The following is a 21,369-nucleotide window of genomic DNA, read 5'->3' on the forward strand; positions in this document are numbered from 1 at the left end:
CATCTATTACAATCCTTTTTTTTGTAGCCTATTGGTATATTCTGTATATTAAAATGTCAAATTACCCTTGATTGATCCCTTCCAACTGTTGTAGTGCCAAGTGACCTACATGATAAATGAGTGCCAGTGTCACAATGTTCCTGAGTGTGTGAGAGACTTTTTTGTATGACAAAACAAAAATGCGTCTTGGCCTTGCATTTGTTTTTCCTTCCCCCTTTTTTTATTTGTTTAATTTCCACAAAAAAATATATTTTTTTTCAACAATGATAAATTACAGACAAGTCAGTCAAGCTGGAGAAATTGTGTGCACAGTCTGTTCAAATGATTTTAGTAGTCGCCATTATACACTCAAGGCAGTATCTTTAATTAATTCGTGGGTCCTTTCTATATGCTTTAATCCTTCCATGAGGAAATGCAATGTTTTTTTGAACATGTGCAGTTTCTCTTTTGGCCACCAGGAGGCAGTGCAGGCTACAGGAGAAGATTCCTCAGCTCTTGTAAATGTCACACCAGCAGTGCTGTACAACACAACACATTTACTGCCACGGTGTGTTACATCATGTTTCATGTGTTGTTGTGTTTTTTTTTAACAGTCGCACAGAAACAACAATGTGACATTAAACCGACCTAGCAGACGTAGCTGCAACGCTCCCCCCCCCCCCCCCAGCTGTAGTGTTCCAAGTGCACAGTGAGATGTGGCTGGTGTTTGACATGCCTGTGGCCGTGGTATGTCTGAGGAGCTGCTGTTGCTGCTGCTATTGTGCAACTGCAGGCAAGCACTGCTGGTTTCAGTGCTGATCGAATTCCAGACCTGAAGTAGTTCAGCCTCTGCGAGCAAAGGCAGATGGACAGGTTTTTCTTTGCATTGTGGCGGGGAACTTTTCTCTTTTTTTTTTTTTTTTTTTTTCCTCCTCCTCTCTCTTCACTCTCCCTGTCATGGAGGCAGAGTTATGTAAGAGGGGAGAGTCTTCCCACCGCCCCTCTCTGTTTTTGTTTTTCTCAATGAGCCAATGTCTCCCTGCCTAGGCCTCACAGCCTGTCCAGTAGGCCCCTTTCCTGGAAACATAGCCGAGCAGAGGCCACTCAGGGGCTGGCCTGCACAGGGGAGGAGGGGGGGGGGGGGGATAAGTGTGTATATATATGTGTGTGTGTGTGTGTGTGAGGGAAGGAGGGGGGGGGGGGGCTCTTCCAGCAAATCACATGATTGTAGCCCCTTCAGTCCCAACCCTACACGAGCCTCAGATGCTGCAAGCACATTTCAACAGCTAGTTTGTCATCTGCAGGATTGGATGTAGCTAATGCATGGCAGAGTGCATCCATATGGCTGTAAGTAGAAGCTGTGGAATCCCAGGTGTGAAATGTAGAACTAGAACCACCACATTTGATGGATGGATTATGTGTGTGTGTGTTTGGGTGTTTGCGTGTGTGAGGTTAATGTGATTTTTATTTTTTTTTGCATTTACTGTCAACACCACTGATTTTTTTTATTGTGCAATATAACAATTAGTTCAATATTTTTTTTTTGTTGATTTTTAAATGAATACAGTGCAATTAGTGTCCTGAAATACTGATATAATTACCCGTGACAGATGATTAATATGTGACGTATTTTTGCTAAAGGATATCTTTGAACCACTGTGCCGTTTTGTCCCTGTGGCACACCATACAGAGCAGACTGATTTAATAAGATGCAATCACAATAATCAATAAATGTATTATTGTGTTGTAAACAAATCTGATGAATATACACAATAAAGCAGAACAAAGAATTACTCGTGCTGTTTGTCAGCATTATTTAAAAATGTATTTGTTTTTTTTGCCCTTTCCTTTCCCTCTGAACCGTGATGATCTCAGGTTTGAAGTGTGGTATGTATGATGTATTCACCCTTTCACCTCGTGTTGCTTTCTTTCTTACGTGCTTTTGTAGTAGTAGTAACCGAGGAACGGCGGGGCTAGCTTTTGAGCGGAATCTGGTGTTTGAAGTCACATGTTTTTTCCAAAGGTGCAACTCTGTAACGCTCGGCGCGGGCCTTCCTTAGCTCCATTTGACCCCTTCACTCTTTCTATGCGTCTGTGTGTCTTCTCTGAGGAATGCACATGCAACCGTACTAAGAGTAGGGGCCAGAGATGCACCAGAGATCGGGCAAACGTAGTGGGTCTCAAATTGATTTAGTAAAACAGTGCCATCGACGTTAAAGCCACATGACATTCTCCAGCTGTGCCGGCCGTTATTTTGTATATATATTTTTACATAGATCTGTCAGTGCTGCCTTTAAATGTCCAACACCAGGAATGCAAACAGCGGGGCCATTCTTGTTTATGCTTTGCACTGTGGCCACTGTGGGCACTGGCTTAGGCTTGTGGTGTAATGGGCCCACATGTGTTTGGAATTGGTGCACCAACAAGCTCAAGTGAGCTATTCTTTTATTAACACGTTTGATTTTTTTTTTTAATGTTGTTTATTTCTGTTTACTTCAGTGAAATGGTACGGATGTAAATGTAAGCTGTGCTTGTTGTTCTCCACCTATACGTCATTTGTACGATATGTGTCTGTGTGTGTTAGAAACAAAATGCAGCAAATGGCTGCTGTGACTTTATAAAACGTATGTTCTCCATGTGCACTGAAGCAAATACATCAGTGTGACTCATTTACTTAGATGTTTTCTTTTTTTTCCCCATCCAGAGCATAAAGAGGCACTTAAAACAAATGTGTTGCAGCTCAAAAACCTACTTAACACTGGGTTATTTTTAAATAACAGGATCTGCTTGTAATTCACACTTTTATCTACTTATTTACTGGATTTAGACCCAAACAATAAAGGTTTGAAGTCCAAACTGTGCCATGTGTGTACATGATGCAACTGTGGTGTAACTCTTAGGACGAGGAGCGTCATGGTAAAGTAAAATTGCATTAGAGCCGACACGTGTGCGTTGTTCCTGCACATGTATACAGGACAGTTGCTGCAACACATTCCCCCAGCGTTTTCAGGCAAAGCAAAGTTACCGTTTTATTTCATTATTGTGTCACTGGAGGGAAGTGAAATGAGAGGGAAAAAGAAAGGAGCCTGGGTCAGTGGTTTCACTCTGCCCTCTGTTACCTCCAGATATTTAACACTCCTGAGGAACATGCAGCCCTGCCTGGAGTTACATCTTCCCACTAAAAGACTGTAGAAGTTCTTCTACATGTCGTGTTTTATTGTTTTACTGTTACCTTTTATTACTGGTAATGATGTTGCATTGTTATCAAGTATATGACGATAAAGAATCTTGAATCTTTACTTAAATCCCACCCATGCAGACAGATAAACACATACTTTATAACTATCATGAAACAAAGACAAAATCTACTGAAAATTCACAATAATGAATGTCCATTCAATCTTAAGGGGCTATTTTCAAGCAGTCTAAAAGTAAGGGACTCCAGTGTAGAAAACAATTAAATATAATTTTTTCAGTCATGTTTATGTTTAGAGTTTAAAATCCAACCCATTTACTCAACAGTCTTTATATGTATTTAATGCAGTGTAAACAATGTTACACAATTATATATAATAGATATGTATAATGTACCATACTATTATTCAATTTAGTAAATAATAGATAATAGTGACTGTAACAGTGTTTCAACAGGAAGTACACCGTGCGTCTTCATGTGTGTGCTAGTTTAGCTTTAACGTGTGTTAACGTACTCGTTTCTATATTTATTAGTGTATTTATTTGTTATTACAAACAGTGTGATCTCATTTGCGGGAGCAGCGTTGGAATGTGTTCGCTGCGGAGCGTGCGGGACGGGGAGGAATGCCTCGACCACGCCCACATCCCCTCCCGGCCGTCCAATCACGAAACGGAGACCGTTTCAAGGCGCCCGCGGAGTCCCTACCGTAGAAAAACAAAAGCCCGGATAACAACAAAACCCGCATTTTACATCTAACTACGCGCTGGGACCCGTTTTCCCGCACCGGAGCCCACGCGTGCCGCCGAATCTCGGCGTTTTCCGTCGCTCTTTGGCGTCTTTCGGGCGGTGTTGTTTATCTGTAGTAAGGGGGGGCTTGAAACCGGCCCTCACTTGCCCCATTTCCTCGGTTGTTTTCCTCCTCTCGCCTGGATTCTCCATGTTGTTGGTGCAAAAGTGAGGAGTTCGCTGCGACGGGAGAGGGGGCAGCTCGGCGACATTTCCACTAATAGTAGCGAACAACCCGAGACGACGGAGCGGACACGGCCTCAAATAGCCTCCTTAAAACACATTTCCAAGTGCCTTTCCCTCCTCCCTCCCTCCCCACCCAGGCAGCGGCGGACCTCCGAGAGAAGGAGAAGCGGCGGGGGAACAAGACGAATCCCACACTCTCTCTCTCACCAAGGACCGTAACTGAGGCGGGCGACAAGTGAACCCCGGTAAAAATCGACTTATAAAATAAAACCCAATGAGGGATGCCCATCCGTGTTCGGGGACAGGATTTGAGGATTTTGAGGGCTCCGTGATTGTCAGATGGAAAGTTCTGTTATCACCCAAGTGCAGAAAGAAGACGTTCAAGTGTCACCGAAAACAGGTGAGTTCGGCCTGCGTCTGTACGCGTGTGTGTGTTTTCTGTTAAAACACCATTTAACATGCGCCAGATTCAATATCAGGCCTGTTTGTTTTCAGGATAGTGAAGGGGGAGGAAGCCTGTAGTGTAGTGCGCCCATTTGACAGTTACGCTCTGCGGATGGTGGTGGAGCGCGCTCACAGGCGCATTACCATAAATTAAAAAAACAGAAAAAATAAATTTTCTGTTTTACATTTAACTCATTATATTGTACTCACGTTTAATTTCTATAAAACACTAAGCGATGGGTTTGGAAAAAAGAAACAAATGTGCTTGTGTGGTTCTTTATTGGAGCCTTAATGTGTTGTTTTTCTTCAGTGATCACCTGCACACCATTCAGCTCTTTAATCGCTTAACACAGTGAATAAGACTGAATAACACGAGACAATTTTATTGTGCACCTCACACTGTGCTTTATCACAGCCAAGTGATTCATGTTGTATTGGATGTAAGATCAAGTTCACGGTATCCATTACGCACTGGCTTTTCCATCCACAGCTTCCAGCTATTGTTGATCACATTTTCTCTCCCTTTTATTCTGAATTCAATGTTGTTGTTATTGATGGTATTTGTGTGGCTTCTGCTGGTGTGTTGTTTTGATTATCACCGAGGTTTTTGGTCGGTGCTGCTGTTGTTGTTGCTGCTGGTCTGGTCGATCCAAACCCAGCTGCCGCGCATTTATGCTTCTCAGGTTCCAGCTTGTTTGGCACGTCCCATAATGCTGCTGCTGCTACTACTACCAGGTACAGCATGAGGACCTCCTCGTGTGTCAGTGCAGGGATCTTTCTATCTACAGCACAGTCATAAAGCCAAGCTGTTGCTGTACATTTGTAAACTACACTGAGGTGATATGTTGTCCATGTTCAGTGCGCATCAGGAGAAAACTGTGCTGCTGCACTTCAACGTTTGTGGGGTTGTTTTTTTTTTCAGTGCACCAGCAAACAGCGCGGGTTAAATCACTGTGTGCGTGTTCAAAGATGATGGCTGCAGTCAGAGAGGGTCTACAGAGGCTGTGGATTAATTAACAGCAGCGCTGCATAGAAATACCAGGTGCCGCGGTATTGACAGCGGAATGCACAAACACACCCCTCTGCACACGCCCATTGTAGCGCCTTCAAAGATTCCGTTGTTTGCACGCTTTTCCTTGCGCTTGAATGAGGCTCTGCTCATTGATTCCGGCTCACCATTTGCTTGGTAATATCGTGCATAGTGCATGATTGTGGTGTGTTTAGCCCCAGGTCTTGTTTTGGTTTTGAAAAACAATAGTACCATTTTTTTCCCTCCCTGCATATGTTTTGTTGGAATGAGTACATTTAAATGGCCCTTGATTCATCACTGATAAGTATCTATAGGATTAATCTGTTTAGTTGTTTTTTTTGTTGTTTTTTTTATCACACGTAGAGGGGATTAAATGCATGTGTTATGTCATACATGGCTAGTACTGCCCTCCTGTGGGAAATCAATAGGCTGAATTGCGCTGACTGGCAGTGTACAATTCACATCAACTGGCTACATATCATCTGGGCTGTGTTAAATCAGAACAATATGAGATATGTGTTGTCGAACTAATGGAGGACATGTACAGAATAACAAAATTAGGATGACCTAATCGAGCCTCGGCGTCCTTTGTCTCTTGAACATGTAGTTTTGTAACATGGTCGTTGGTGTGACTGCACTCCGTCTTCAGAGCACTGAGGGTCAGCAGGGTGGACACTAAGGAAAAAGGGTAAATTATAGAAAGAAGCAGCTGGGTGGTACACACTTCTCACTGCAGAGTGTATCAACAGTTTGTCTCTTTAGTGTGTGTTTATGAACTATGATGACACTGAATCTATGGGTATAACTTCAAGCAAGTCCTCACTTGAAAAACACCTTAGAAGGGACTTGTAAGAATGTTTCCCCCTCCCTTTTCTTTCACCGAGCCTTGTCAAGTCTGCCCGGACGGCCACGGTTACGGTGACGGATCAAAGATGTGCACAGAGCACTGAGGTGTGACTGCTTGTCCAGCTCACTGACCGGCTGTAGCTTCAGGCAGCTCTGGAAGGTCTAGGAGTTTAAAATGGTTGGAATGTTTTCTGTCTGTGTTTTCTGTTGAGGGTACTGCTGAAAAGTGTGGGTTTTCCCGCCCTCTGTGATTATATAACATGTACCAGCCATTTCCAGCAGCAGAGGCAGGCGCATTGAAAACAGATTTCATGTGCAGGCTATGCCATTTGTATAAACAGATGGACGGTGCCTTTAGGAGAGAGCAGGTTTATTCTGTACATTTCAAGACGCATAAACCTAATTCAGTAGTGTTTGTGACAATTTTTTTTTTTTTTTCTCTTTTGTTTGTTTCAAGATTTGTTTTGTGAGAGCCAGAAAATAAGCAGTTGTGGCATGTACTTCAAGACCACAGTGATCATCTCTATGTTGACAAGATGTAGTTTTGCCTTGCCATGTCTCATGAAAGTCTCTCTTTCTCTGTATTGAACAGGCCAGGTGAACCAGTCTGCCCTAAAACAGCCGCGGAGTTGTAACATCTTCAAAGCACTCTTCTGTTGCTTAAAGGCTCAGGATGGCCCCAAACCACCAACACCACTACCACCACCCTCCCAGCAGGCCTTGCTGGATTCACAGGAAAATGGAATGGTTGTCAAGGTAACACTGTTCTTAGTCCAGCAACATTTTTCTCACCATTGAAAACAATTTGTAGTCCTCAGCACAGTATTGTCTTTATTTCTGTTTGTTTAAGATTTTACTTCCTTGTCTCACCCACACACACACACACAGTGTGCCATAAAAGGGGAGGCGTTTCAATAGTTTGCCTGTAGAAATATACTTAATATGCTGTATGCTGTAAAAATGTCCTTCTTATTGTCTTGAAACTTCATTGCTTTTTTGTTTTTTATGGCTGAGCACTAAACCCAACCACTGCACCTGATCTGAACATCTTGAAAACTGCCAACTGTCTGCGGATATGAAATTACTTTGATGATCGTACTTGATTCTTTAAGGAATATAAGAACGACACAGTGCCTCTCAGTCCTTTAGGCAGGTGGCGAGAACAATGTGAATAAAGTGCCTTGTAATTGCTGAGGTACAGAATAAAAAATAAAGCCCTGAGCACCGACTGCACACTGCTTACAATGCTGGTGAATGCTGATTGCGGCTTTACTATCATGTAAGGGGCACTTTAATGAGAAGCAATGTTTGTTCACATTGTGGAGTTACCTCCAGCCTCAGGAGCAAACAGGAAGCAGCCTATGGGGCCTGGTTATTGTCTGGTAGGCACCCACTGAAATGAAACCAAATTAAACATTGGTCTTATGTTGCATTAGGCTTATTTTTTAGGAAGTGAAATAAGGCTGGTGTTATTCGTGGATACCATTTTCCCATTCTAAGTTGTACTGGCTTAATGGATAAACAGTTCGTGTTATATAATATATTAATAATTAATTTTAGTTCCACTGTGCTCGTAAAGAGACAGAAACGAAACGAGTGTAAAACTGGATGTCAGGAAATTACATTAGGTCATGGTAGTTTGTTTTCCCGACAGATGAACGCATTTAAAGTCTAACAAAGATGTCCCTTACAAAGTATAATCAAAGAAATGAATATCCTGATCCTAAAGATATAAAATGTAAAAGCTTTTGCAGTAAATAATTAAGTCCACTACGTAAGCCATCATCACATGCATCCATTTATGAAACTCAGTGTTATCTAATTTCCCAAATGGCCAAGCTTTGAATTGTCTGTGAATCACTTGAATGTTTTAGGACCAACCATGCTCTTTAGCTTTATATATAACCCAGACAAGACAAGACAAGACAGGAATGGTATTCGTGTTAATAATATTAATACAAAAAAAACAATCTGTGAATTTTTTAAGCAGTTTGAACCCAGCCTGCTGCCTGAAGTGAACACCCAGGACCAAGGGAAGATTTGCGTGGTCATAGACCTGGATGAGACACTGGTGCACAGCTCATTCAAGGTACCACTCTTATCATTATTTCCTCATTATACCTATGTATATATGCAACATGTATAGTAAACCAGTGTCACAATGTAAAACGTAATGTAAAACTCCCAGGACTTCCTGGTTAAATAGATGAAAATAAAATAATGGAATCTTGTTCTGAAAAGCCAGTAATTATTCGTGGTAACAACGTGTAAATGTCCATTGGTTTGTTTATTGAGCTAAAATATACAGTACACAATGACAGAATGTCACAGCTGTGCGAACGCCTAGTTTCTCTTCACACTTGTGTTGGAGTAACGTCCAGTGAATTACACTCTGCTGTTGTGTACTTTGATTTACATCTGCATTGATGACTTGTTATGTAACGCCATGTGAATGAGCATACCAACCATCTCCTCTGTTCTCTCCCGCCAGCCTATTAATAATGCCGACTTCATCGTGCCTGTGGAGATAGAGGGGACCACACACCAGGTAAAATACTGTGTGTGAGTGTGTTTGTTGAGGGGGGGTGTTTGTGTATGTATGTTGATGTGTTCACGGTGGTTGCTGAGCTGAAAAAGGGATGGGTCTTGTTGTAACTTATCAGCCAGGCTTTCGGTGCTGGGTGAATGGAGCCCTCTACTGGTCAGATGTTGGGAAAAAGGAAGCACAAGTATAAGTGGATGCATCAGCAGGAAAATGGTCATTTGAGCCCCGGGTTCATTTAAAATGTGATGAATAATTAAAACCTTTTATATACATGTCTCTGTGGAAATATATATTGAAGAAACGTTGCACGTAACCAGCACCGTGTACTGGACAGTTTGTTCAACTTGTGTAGGGCCTCACACTTTTGAACATGTGGAAATGTAATTAACTCAGAAATGTGATTCCTGGGACCCCATGTGCTGCCGAGGAATCCTGTGTGGGCCTCTGCCTGGTTCAAGTAATCCAGGATAGGCTGGTTAACACTGACACGGCCTATTCTTGATTACTTGTTTCAGGAACTGGCCATTAGCACCTAACTGACGGAAATGATGACTTTAAATGTGAAGAAATGAAATATCTGTATATATCAGTTAAATAGTCCCATGAGTTGATGGTTTGTTGTTTCTTTTACAGGTGTATGTACTGAAGAGGCCATATGTGGATGAATTCTTGCAGAGAATGGGAGAGTTGTTTGAATGTGTGCTGTTTACTGCCAGTCTTGCTAAGGTACATCAAATACTGAAATCGATTTCTTTCACAACAAGAGTCTTTTGTGTGATATTTTATGAAATCTCTGATCAATCACATTTTGTTCTGCTTCCCCTGCCTGTTAGTTCTCCTTTTATTGGTAGAGAAACTGCTGAACATGCTTGTAGTTAGTTGCCTTAGTAGACACCCTCCTTCCTCACGTTTAAAATAATAGTTGGCTTCAATGCTTGGTTGCACCACCTCTTTTCAGAATTCGAGCGGAGAATCACACATCAAATTAAAAATGGGTTGTACCACACAAGCTCGTTTTTAGGTAAATGTAATTATTAGTTTGTTATGTAAAACTGAAACCAATGCACAAAGCTAATGTTACTAAATTTATTAATTGTTAATTTATTGTTATTTAAATTTATTAACATGTGTCCCTCTTACAGTAAAGCTATTTTGTGACCTAGCACTGGAAAAAAATCCACTTCCAAAAAATTCAAACTAAATGACTTGTTACTATACAGTTCTCCTGCAACTACATGAAAAAAAACAACATTATTTTTATCAGCTTCTGATACCAGAGTGACTTTTGGAAGTTGGAATTGTGCAACCTGCTTAGTAAATCATCTCTTTTATACAAAATGGTAAAACCAGGTCAATCACCTTTCAGATTATACTTGTTTTCACTCGTTGTACATCTATTTATTAAATGTTGACACCATATTTTCACATTTTTTAAATTCACCCTATTTAACTCTCATGTTTCGCTCAAAGAACTCAAAATTATACCACACTGACGTGATTGAACCCGACCTGAGCCGAAATATAATTTCTGGATTTTTGTCCAAGTTCATTTGGATAGTTATTCATGATTGTCGTTATAGGATAGAGAGATTGGATTTATAAAGAGCTGGTGCAACCTGTTCCAGATGAGCAGATTCTAGATGAGTGCTCTGCCTCGTAGCTATTTAATGTGAGAGTAAATATTCACTGTCAGTAGGAAGTTCTGTTTAGCCTCAACCTTACACCTCCCTGCTCTTCCCTGTATACATCTTCCCTGATCTTTACCAGTATGCAGACCCAGTGACGGACCTACTGGATCAGTTTGGTGTTTTCCGGACTCGGTTATTCCGGGAATCTTGTGTTTTCCACCAGGGCTGCTATGTCAAAGACCTAAGCCGCTTGGGTAGAGATCTACATAAAACCCTCATCCTGGATAACTCTCCTGCCTCCTACATCTTCCACCCTAACAATGCTGTGAGTTTTGATCTTCTCAGTACCTCATTTTGTAGATGTACAGTATATACCAACAATATTGATGCCTGTCATTCAAAAGATGTAGCATTTTCTGTATCTAGATATTGTTGCAGAGATGACATTTTCTGGTGTCAGAAATATTTAGATCGTTTGACTGAATATATTTTTCAAAATCAATCATTTAGTTCTTTGGTCCAGCTCAAAGTGGTTGAATGTTCTCAACTGTATTGTTTTGTCCACAAACCAAAAGCAATCCGTTTTAAAGATTTTTTGTTGTTGCATAGAGCAAAGAAACCAGAGCATTTTCACATTTAAGAAAATCAAAGAACTTGTGTTAATTATAACATTCAACCCAATTAATTGATTGTCAAAATAGTTGACAATTAATTTACTAATCGATTAATAAATCTTTGCAGCCCTAAACAGAGCCAGTGTTATCATTAACACCTGTGCTTTTCCTGATAAAATATGTCCATATGCTTGCAAGGAAAAGGGCCAATATGATGAAGAAAAACATACAGCTGTTGGTTTTCAGTTCATATAAATTCATATCCTACTTTGGATGCCTTCACATTTTCCAGTACATATATATATATATGAACCCATTGTTTATTTTCTTCAGGTTCCTGTGGTGTCGTGGTTTGATGACGTGGAAGATGCTGAGCTGCTCAACCTTCTGCCTGTGTTTGAAGAACTTAGTCAAGCTGAGAACGTTTACACTCAGCTGGACCAGCTTCGTGGACATTAAGCTCTCGAGGGGCCTGCTAAGTTCCTGTTAGAGCTCTAGATTGAAAGAACTAAAACCACAAACAGAATTGATTTTTTTTTTTTTTTTTTTTGAGAATAGATGCTATCCAGTTGTTATTCCCTTTACCTCTGCACAAAACTAATGCTTGCAATGCGTTTAAGCACGAGGTCAAGGAAATTCTAAGTTTGGAAAACACAATGTCTTTGGCTCAAACAAAATAATAGATCACAATCTGAGGCCTTTCCTCTGAACATGTGCTGACAATATTGACAACCACTATTAGAAAGAGTGATGACAAAGAGCTGGAAACAACAACCAAAGCAGTTCACAATCCACAATCCACAATCACAATCACTATTACTCCAGTTAGTATGAATATCAAAGTGGTTCTTTTGCCAAAGCAGAAGCCTGCCTGCCCTGACTTGACTTTTAGACATTGTGGTTTTTATTATTGTGCCTTTAAGGAACAACAAAATAACATCAGCTCTTTTTTAAGATTTTTGCCAGATTTTCTACATTTATTGATTTCTTTTTATAGGTTGTTTATAAGGAAATCTATTTTTAAATAAATGGTAAATAAGGTTCTTCTATGCAACCAAATTCTGTAACAACAGACAGTACCTCTTTATCAGCCATTCAATAATTGCATTCAGCAGATGTAAACATAGCTGTAGTCTTATTTACCCATAAATGAGAAGCAAAAAAAAGTGTTTTACTAATTTGTACTATAAACATCATATCTACAAAAAACATCACTAGTGGTCAGACTGGTATGTACTTATTGTTTATAAGTTAACAGAGTGAAATGTTGTCTTGATGGATCAGTTTGAAGCAGACACACTGGAATATGTTGGCACATCGGATGACCATAGATGCCACCGTTTTAGCCAACGTTTAATTACAGTCCATTTGTCACTATGTTTTTGTGTTGTTACTATATGACAAACAACATGCACTTGTTTTATATTGACAGTGCTGAAAGTAAAAACTGTGCCTTTGAAATTCGGACACAGAAACGTGTTCTGCCTGAACTGAGATTTGTAGGCCTACACACTCTGATGTGTCATGCTGAGCGTGAGAAAACACTGTCAAGAGCAGGTGTAAAGCCATGTGGCTGTGGTACTTGCAGTACAACACTTGAAAATATCCAATTAGATTTTTTTAACATGTATGAGTGTTTTTTTTCTATATTTATTGGCCAAAAGAATCTGTATTGTTCAGTACTTTTTAATGCTTAACATTTTGCATTGTCATCCATATGCCTACTTTGAGGCAGGCCTTGCATTTGACTGTTTTGTCTGTGCCTAAATAAACATTTTGCTGTCAAAGTTCATGGGTATTTCAAGAAATACTCAACAGTTAAATAATAAAGATATAAATGCAATATCCAATCATGCAAGATTGAGCATTTGAAAATTTATTACAATGGATATTTTGCGGGGTTGTGTTTCCTGGGTAATGTTTTTTTTTTTCCTTTGTTGTAAAATGCCTGATGCAATTATTGCCTGCATGTTGTTATCAAGTAAAATGAAATGACAATGAAAATATTGTGATGACCAAAAGTATTTGTTGAAAAAGTCACAATTTGTCTTTGTGTATCAGAATAAATGGAAAACCTAACATTTCTCAATGTGATTTCAACAAAATTCTTAAAAACAGGGTGCTTGTTTTAATGTTTTTGTGTGATTTGTCTACCATCTGAAACGTACAACACCCTTTACAACACCACCTACCAACTACCCAACAAATACCCAACAGATTAGGAATGCCACATCAGATTGCTTTCACTTTTGAAAATAATTCTTTTGAATAGCTTTCTACTAAACTAACATGTGTTGTGATAATAGACTTTTACTTGTAACTGGGTGTTTTTGCATTGTGGGATCGCCATTTTTACTCAAGTAAATATTATAAATACATTTTACTTTTAAAATCTCATTTACTCTGAAATGTTACAGTTTGTAAGTGGTGAAAATTTTTTAAAAGAATTAATACTATTTACTATTATACTATTAGTATTGTGCCAACTGTGTCAAGTTGAGGAATGAGCGCAAAATTAATGTCCACTATACATTTCTGAAAATAAATTAATAAAAAATATTTAAAGACAGCATCTAGAACGTTCTTGCTTTTATTGAAGAAATTTTAAATGAATAACTCTGAAATTACTTAAAATGGCTGTTTTTGTTCTGGCCATGACACATGACAGAAGCAAGTAGAGTACAAGGAGTAATATTTGCGTCTGAATTGTTGTAAATTTCAAGTAATAAACAGAATGTAATTTAAAGGCACAATAGCATTTGTTTTGGTTTCATTTTGAACACACCACGGTTAAACATATGATAGAAGCAGAAGTGAAACAAAAGCGAAAAAGAAAGCAACAGCCTTTCTGGAAAACGTCATGACTGCAGCTACATTTAAGAGTCGGCCATTTTAGGTGACCGGGGACATTACTCAGTGACACCAGGAAGTGCCTTTCTTATAAACATTCATCAGTACCGCTTCATTACCATTCATTATTTCTAAATGAATATAAAATATGTACTGAAGTGTTGAAAACTAAAAATATTAACTTGTTATTTTTCTTACACAGATCAACAGATTAAAAAAAAAAAACGTTAAATGCGTTAAAAGTTACGTCAGTGTCGTCATTTTCTGGGCGTTTCCATGGTGACATCAGAAGGCCTGTGTGTGTGTGTGTGCTGACGGACACGTACTGCTTAAATTAGAAAACATTCGAAGTCAGAGATTAAAAAACTCCGGAGCAGAGGAAAGGTGAGACATAATATTATATCCGTGTGTCGACGTGTGACAGTGACGGTGACGAGGTTATCTCTGCCGAAGAATGAGCGACGCGTCGAATTGAATTTTTCGGACAAGTAGACATTAGCTAACCAATGCTAGGCGAGCAGCTAATATGATACTCTGATGTTTGGCTGTCTCCACTGGCCTGCCATTTTGCTCCCAACATGTTATTTATTACTTACCAGCTGCTGACGATTGTAACGTTAGTATCAAACGTGTTTACTCGATAAACGCAATTGTACACTATTTATACTTTCAGCGATTGATACGTAACACCTGTTGTTAAACCTAGCTAACGTTTCGCTAATGTGCTCAGAAACGTAGCTAGTGCGCACTTTTAGACATAATGGCAGAATGTGTAAAATGTCTTAGTTGTTTAATATTTAACTGTAAAAATATGACGGTAAAAATCTGTCGAATGAGAATAAGCACATACTATCATTCAATAGCCTTCGTTGTTTTAAGTCACTCTCTAGACTCAGAAAAACTGGTCCAAACTCCAGTCTGTCATGGTTAATAGTTACCTTATAATAACTGGGAGTGGGAAACTTGTCGGGTTGTAATAATTAATAATTAATCTATATTCTATACTATACATTACTATACTAGTCAACTATGTTGATAATCGCTTTGGGGTTTTTTTCCCTGATGTGTTAGCTTCTTAACCCATTAAGCCCTAAGTCTATTGTTTCGGTCTCTGCTTGAGAATTGCACGCTCAGAATGAAATGAGTATATCTGCAACCACAAGGTCTATTTGAATACTTTTGGTATAAAGGGATCGTAAAGGGAACACTTGTGGGATTTGCTAAGTTGTGTAAATATCAGTACATGTGTTACGGGTGAAGTGTAAATAAAGATGGCACACTAAAAATGGAAAAAAAAAAACAATTTAGGTTCGCCTGGGGGAAAAAAAGCCATTTCAGGATGAGTAAGCACAACATGTGATCATCATCTGTGCAAGTATGACTTTTGATCAAGTGAAGCAGAACAAAATTAGAGAGGTTTTGGTACAGGCGAGGTCTCATTTAGGTATGAATAAGTGATGCCACATTACACAAGTCCTCTAGTGAAATCTAAAATATTGTTTTGGACAAAGCACAGTCATAGAAACAACATTAAATATTAGAAATAAGTATTTTACCATTTATATTTTTAGAAATTGTGTTTTGTTGATTAAATCCTAATCTTGATTCCTTAAGTTACTTGAATCTATGCATGATTGTGTAGTAGTTGATGCTGTCGCCACTTGTATCTGTCTGGCAAATCTGCTTATTCCAGTTCTTATCTAACTATGTAGAGACCAGTTCAGGGGCATTCCCACCATTGCCCAGGGTGAAATGAAGGGTTTCTTTAAAAAAACAAAAAGGAATGATTGCTGTCATATTATAGTTGCAGGTAAATGTAGTTCTGCAAAAAAGTACAATACTTGGTACATGGTGCAGTTCAACAATTCTGATTATAGATTAATTTATTTCAGACCATTAAATTGACCTGTGTTACACATTGAACCAATGTGTTGTTTGTTCACGAAACCTCTAACTAGGTTCCCAGATTGCAGTTCTATATAAGCGGAATTATGCCCCTTATTAACATCTCTAATAAGCCTTCGTCTAAGGAGACAAGTAGGCTAAGTATCAGTTCTTAATTAGTCTCACAGTAAGTGGTAGGTTTGATGGGCCTTCAAAGTCTTGTTCTTTATGTAATGATGCCCTTTGATCTTTGTGTGTGATGTCATCAACATGGCTATGATTCAGTATTTCTACAGAATAACTAACTAGATGACAAAGCAGTCCTATTACTGTAATTAAGGACTCCTCAACCAGGTGCTGTCATTAGAAAGACTCTGAATCGCCTCTACAAACTATCTGGCATAATAATACATTTCCTATTGTTCATCCACAGATCTGACTTCCTGGTGCCATCATGAACATGTTTGACCGCAACATCAATCTTGACTCTCTCTTGAAGTTCTCCCAAATGTACGTAAGCATGCAGAACACTGCTCTGTGATGCAAGTCGGGCATTTACACAACTGGCTCTGCCTCCCCCCCCCCCCCCCTTTTTAAATATTTTAATGCATTGTTTGTTCTAATCCTTGTCTGCAGATCTCACTCCACTCAGGTGCACCTGAAGAATGTGTACTCCAGCTTGGCAGTATGTATGTTTGTAGCTGCAGCTGGATCCTATGTCCATGTTGTCACGCGCATCTTTCAGGTAATGGTAACAAGATTCATCAGTGTAACTACTCAAAATGTCTCTTTACATTTGTCCAAATTGTACTTTTCAGAATACTTAACCCTTCATAATATAACACGATTAATAATCCTACATTCAAACAACTGACTTTGAATGTCACAGTTTTCCCAGTAGTACAGTTATAAACACTGAACACTTTCAATCCCAGGAACTTCAGAGGTTCCTGAAGACCATTGTTTGCTTATGTTGCTGTGATGAAAAACATGGATAGATTAGGCAAATAAGCATGATGACATGAAAACAACCCATGGCTACAACAACCTGTTTACAGTCCACCAGGCACCGGTACAACAATGTCGCACTGTTTACAGTTAACAAGCGTGTCTGCTAAGCAACGTGAAGCAAGGCAGAGTTCTAGAGCTCTAATAATGTATGGCCTTCACACCAGAAAATAGCAGCCAAAGATATAATAATAAATAGAAACAACAGGCAATATTTGGAAATGATAAATACTCATTCCGAACAAATTATTTATTCTATAGCTGTTTAGGGTGTTTGTTATGTAAACACTCTCTCTTGGAGTACACACTAATTTGCATGAGATGCAAAGCGAGTCTAGGTGTGTCGGCTGAAATGTTGAATTTATGTGCACAGAGAAAGGGGTAAACACAATTTGAGTTGAGTCAGTGTGCAAAAAGTTCCTGTGTGCTAATGTTTGGAAGAGACTCAGGTCAGCAGATGACCGTCACAAACCCAGCCGTCGTGGTCGCAGAGGAAATGAGAAAAAGCAACATAATAATTGGTGTAATTTGTCCTTTGCTGCGCCACTGCCAAAACATTTATAGTATGTTCTGCTTATCAAGATATTACAAGTAATAATAATAATGATAATACATTAAATTCAATCCTGATGCTAAATTAGTAAAAATGTCTCACAAAATTGCTGTTGTTTTTTTCCTTGTTCCCCCTCTTTTCAGGGCGGCATACTGTCCATGCTCGGCTGTCTGGGGATGATGTTCTGGTTGGCCATGACACCACACAACCCTGAGACAGAGAAGAAGAGACTGGCTATCCTTGCAGGGTTTGCCTTCCTCACAGGTAAACCAATGGTTGATTTGTAACTGTTATTCACGTAATCACTCTAAACAATCAAAACAAGTCTTGTTTCAGATGTTGTTGATCATATATTGAAGAAAATAAATGCCACTGCATGAGTATTAAGTCTTGGACTGTAGGTGGAACAAAACATCTAGATATTATCTTAACTGTGGGAATTACATTTGATTGCATTTCCAAAGTTATCTTATCTTTTATGAATCAATAACATAAATGTCAGATTAATTCATAATGACAACAATCAGTAGCTGCAGCTTTCGTTGCATAGACGAGTAAAGTTGCAACTTTGCATGTGAACAGCGCTGTCTTTGTTAGCCTGAGGTCATGTGACACATGTTTGTCCTCCTCCTGTCTCCAGGTGTCGGCCTTGGCCCCACACTGGACTTTGTCATTGCTGTCAATCCGAGGTATGTGAAAAGTTACATAAGCAATAAACAGCTGCTTAGTAATAAGGATGAAAACAAAGAACCTTTAAACATGTTTTAAATATACTGTGGACGTTAACCATTTCCTGTAATTTGCTCACAGGGGAGAATGTTGAAACTCTTACAGAGGGTTTGTTTTGGGCAATTCTCCTTTAAAAGTTGTATCTTGGGCTTTTTTGCATTTTTTTTCAGCCTTTTTCTTGAAATTTGTAAAATATGTGTATGGTTTTATGTTTCTCACACATACATAATACCGATTTGATTCATTTATAAAACACATAGTTGGAAATACACAATTCAATAGTGAATTGGATTTGCATGCATAAAATTGAGATCCTTTGTGTTTTCTCTGCAGCATCATTCTGACGGCCTTCATGGGAACTTCAGTGATCTTCATTTGTTTCACTCTCAGCGCCCTCTATGCCAAACGCAGGAGCTACTTGTTCCTTGGAGGTAAAGACAGTTTTCCTCTATTGGCACACAACTAATACAACCATAATCGTTTTATTGCATTATTGCATATAGCGACCTTATTTTAGAATATTATTTCGATTTTTTTGCCATAATCTGTGCAGTTTTTTTTCCTTTTAAACTGTAAATTTATAAGATTATTGTGTTTCCTCTCAGGCACTCTGATGTCTGGCCTTTCCCTCTTGCTCATGATGTCTGTGATGAACATGTTCTTTGGCTCTATGATGCTCTTTAAGGTAGTTTTATATATATATATATATTGTCTCTCTGTAATTGTTTGTGATTGGCTGTGTGTCACATATTGTGAGGTGAAATTAATTTGTGCTTTTGGTTTCCCAACAGGCGCACATGTACCTGGGGCTGCTCATCATGTGCGGCTTTGTCCTGTTTGACACTCAGCTCATCATCGAGAAAGCAGAGAATGGTGACAAGGACTATGTCTGGTGAGGAATTGTGTTTTATGAACAGGACGTCTGATTCAAATAAGTTGCATTTTTGTTGATGAAATGATGGACGTGAACAGTCACGGACTTGTATTTTATAAATAATGATTGTGGAAACATTGATTCCAAAACCATCTGCATGTGATTTATTTTGAAGGCACTGTGTGGATCTGTTCCTTGACTTCATCACCATCTTCAGGAAACTGATGGTCATCCTTGCCTTGAACGATAAGGTATTTAATGAAGCTCAAAATATATTTTTGTTTTCTTATGATCTGTAAATCCCATGGAAGTTGCATTGAATTTATGTGGGTTCATTGATATCTTTTTATTCATTGTATGAAAGGATCAGGTGAAAACTTTCAGAAGTGGGTTTTATTTCTCATCATTTATTCTTTTCTTTTCCAGGACAAGAAGAAGGAGAAGAAGTAATCTGCGCTCGGGAACCTGGAATCTAAAAAAACAAACAAAAAAACATCTTTCAGAACAGACACAAATTGCGATGCACTTGGTGCTTTTCACTTTCTGTCTTCATTTTTGAATTAACTTCTATATGGTCTTATACTATTGAAATTTCTTTGATTTATTTTTGGAAACTTACAACAAGGTTTGAATGTAAGTTTTGTGGTACTCTAATGCTTGTCCCATCTTGGCTGTGAATGACTAATAGACTAAAGCTGCAGTGATCCAGCTTGGCCTCTAGAGGGAAGCATTGCTCTATGAAGGCTTAGATGCTGAGCAGCACTTAATGAAGACTTTTATATTGTTATTTAGTGCCATAATTTAATTACATGACAGGCTCCTTTTTAGTGGGTCATGAGCTTATGAAAAGTGATTGTTGATTAGGTTCAGTTTGTCATTGTTTTTGTTGATTTACATGTTAAAAATTTCCCTCCCACCCTTTCTTTAGTGGACTGTCACATGATGTAGTGTCCCATGATTCTGACAGCGGATCTGTGGTCAGAAATATCCCAATTAGTTGTTGTTGTTTTCCCTCCACAAATTTAGTTTAGTGAGTGAAAATAATGAAGCCCTGTAATGTTGATGCAAACCGTGACTGATGGCGACTCGTTCAGACAAATTCGCAGCCACTGGAATTCTCAATTTTTGATTCCGTCTGGAGGAGGAGAAAGAGAGTTATTCACACCACTCACCTACAAATCTCTACAAATATCCCTGGAAAATTGGTTTGGTAACCTTTGCAGTTTGGCATTGATGCAGTTTTGTTGGATGTGTATACTGTGAAGAATTTATTTTATTGATGTAAAATCGAAACTAATACTTTGATACATTTGCCCAAATAAATGTGTTGAACGTTTGTGTGTTTCCTTGCATAATTCACCAATTTCACGAATTTTTTCATATAAAAGTCACAAATTACAATCACAAACTGCTTTAATTTGTTCTTGTGTTTAAATGTTGAATACATTAAATTCTCTATGGATTTAACACTGGAAAATTATCTGATAATACAACAGCAAAGTAGTTGTGGCCCTAAAAATGTTGCCTAGGTGAAAATATTTAATGTTTTAATAATAATAAAATGTACTCAAAACTAACAGCAACTATCATGCATATTGCTATAGGTAATACAATGTAATGTTAGATATTTTTATTACGCTTATTGAGATTCATTATTAAACTGTTTAATTATATATTAACGATCAATTTTTATGTATTACTTATTAGTTAGCATATTAGTTAATGCATTAATAAGCAGTTAGTTAACTATTTATTAACTCACTCAAAGTGAATTAATAAATTATTAAGCATTAATAAAAATGTAATATTGTAAATAGTTATTATGTATGCATTATTGCACATAAGTTAACATATAAGTAAGCCTCGACTAATCATTTACTAATCGTGTTTATTTGGAACGGATAAGAATTATGTAACAGCTAACTAATGCATCCACTAATCATTTGCTATATGGTGTACATGTTACCGGGATGAGCATCAATAAACAATTAATCATTTACTAATGTTGTGCTGTGTATGTCATCAGGTAGCCCTTAACTAACCGTATGGAAGGTATTACTTAACATTTGTAACCTGACCAAACCTTTAAAAAGTGCCTCATAAGCATGAATTAACCATAGTTAATCATTTCTGAATGCTTTTTGGACCCTAATTGTAAAGTGTAAACATGTATCCCTAAGGAAATGCATAACAGTGGTAATTAAGCATTAGTTTTAA

At 38.5% G+C, this 21,369-nt stretch overlaps 2 protein-coding genes across 3 annotated transcripts; both read left to right on the forward strand.

The window, feature by feature from the left end:
- The first annotated feature begins 3,895 nt into the window (after window positions 1–3,895).
- ctdsp2 (CTD (carboxy-terminal domain, RNA polymerase II, polypeptide A) small phosphatase 2) lies at window positions 3,896–13,338 on the forward strand. 2 transcript variants are annotated; one of them, XM_083894760.1, is made up of 7 exons: window positions 3,896–4,547; window positions 7,060–7,223; window positions 8,455–8,556; window positions 8,959–9,015; window positions 9,646–9,738; window positions 10,780–10,965; window positions 11,588–13,338. In XM_083894760.1, the coding sequence occupies exons 1-7, from the start codon at window positions 4,487–4,489 to the stop codon at window positions 11,711–11,713; spliced, it is 789 nt and encodes a 262-aa protein (XP_083750886.1). In that variant the 5' UTR covers window positions 3,896–4,486; the 3' UTR covers window positions 11,714–13,338. The 2 variants fall into 2 exon arrangements, with proteins under 2 accessions (XP_083750886.1, XP_083750887.1); XM_083894761.1 differs by having other exon boundaries at window positions 8,458–8,556.
- A 1,019-nt stretch (window positions 13,339–14,357) lies between these two features.
- tegt (testis enhanced gene transcript (BAX inhibitor 1)) lies at window positions 14,358–20,488 on the forward strand. Its single transcript, XM_083894864.1, has 10 exons — window positions 14,358–14,488; window positions 16,422–16,498; window positions 16,625–16,733; window positions 17,693–17,813; window positions 18,190–18,238; window positions 18,612–18,709; window positions 18,884–18,963; window positions 19,070–19,170; window positions 19,328–19,403; window positions 19,579–20,488. Exons 2-10 carry the CDS (start codon window positions 16,443–16,445, stop codon window positions 19,600–19,602), a joined length of 714 nt encoding a protein of 237 aa, XP_083750990.1. The 5' UTR covers window positions 14,358–14,488; window positions 16,422–16,442; the 3' UTR covers window positions 19,603–20,488.
- The last annotated feature ends 881 nt before the right edge of the window (window positions 20,489–21,369 follow it).

Source organism: Microchirus variegatus (genome assembly GCF_963457635.1).
Source record: "Microchirus variegatus genome assembly, chromosome: 9".
NCBI classification, from domain to species: domain Eukaryota; kingdom Metazoa; phylum Chordata; class Actinopteri; order Pleuronectiformes; family Soleidae; genus Microchirus; species Microchirus variegatus.

What these genes read in the sequence shown, in the direction of transcription:
- ctdsp2 (XM_083894760.1), top strand. Translation starts at nt 4,487, where the DNA reads ATGGAAAGTTCTGTTATCACCCAAGTGCAGAAAGAAGACGTTCAAGTG. An exon ending in TCAAGTGTCACCGAAAACAG is followed by an intron (nt 4,548 to 7,059) that starts GTGAGTTCGGCC and finishes TGTATTGAACAG; the next exon opens with GCCAGGTGAACCAGTCTGCC. An exon ending in TAGAGGGGACCACACACCAG is followed by an intron (nt 9,016 to 9,645) that starts GTAAAATACTGT and finishes TTTCTTTTACAG; the next exon opens with GTGTATGTACTGAAGAGGCC.
- tegt (XM_083894864.1), top strand. Translation starts at nt 16,443, where the DNA reads ATGAACATGTTTGACCGCAACATCAATCTTGACTCTCTCTTGAAGTTC. An exon ending in TTGTCACGCGCATCTTTCAG is followed by an intron (nt 16,734 to 17,692) that starts GTAATGGTAACA and finishes CCCTCTTTTCAG; the next exon opens with GGCGGCATACTGTCCATGCT. An exon ending in GCTCTATGATGCTCTTTAAG is followed by an intron (nt 18,964 to 19,069) that starts GTAGTTTTATAT and finishes GTTTCCCAACAG; the next exon opens with GCGCACATGTACCTGGGGCT.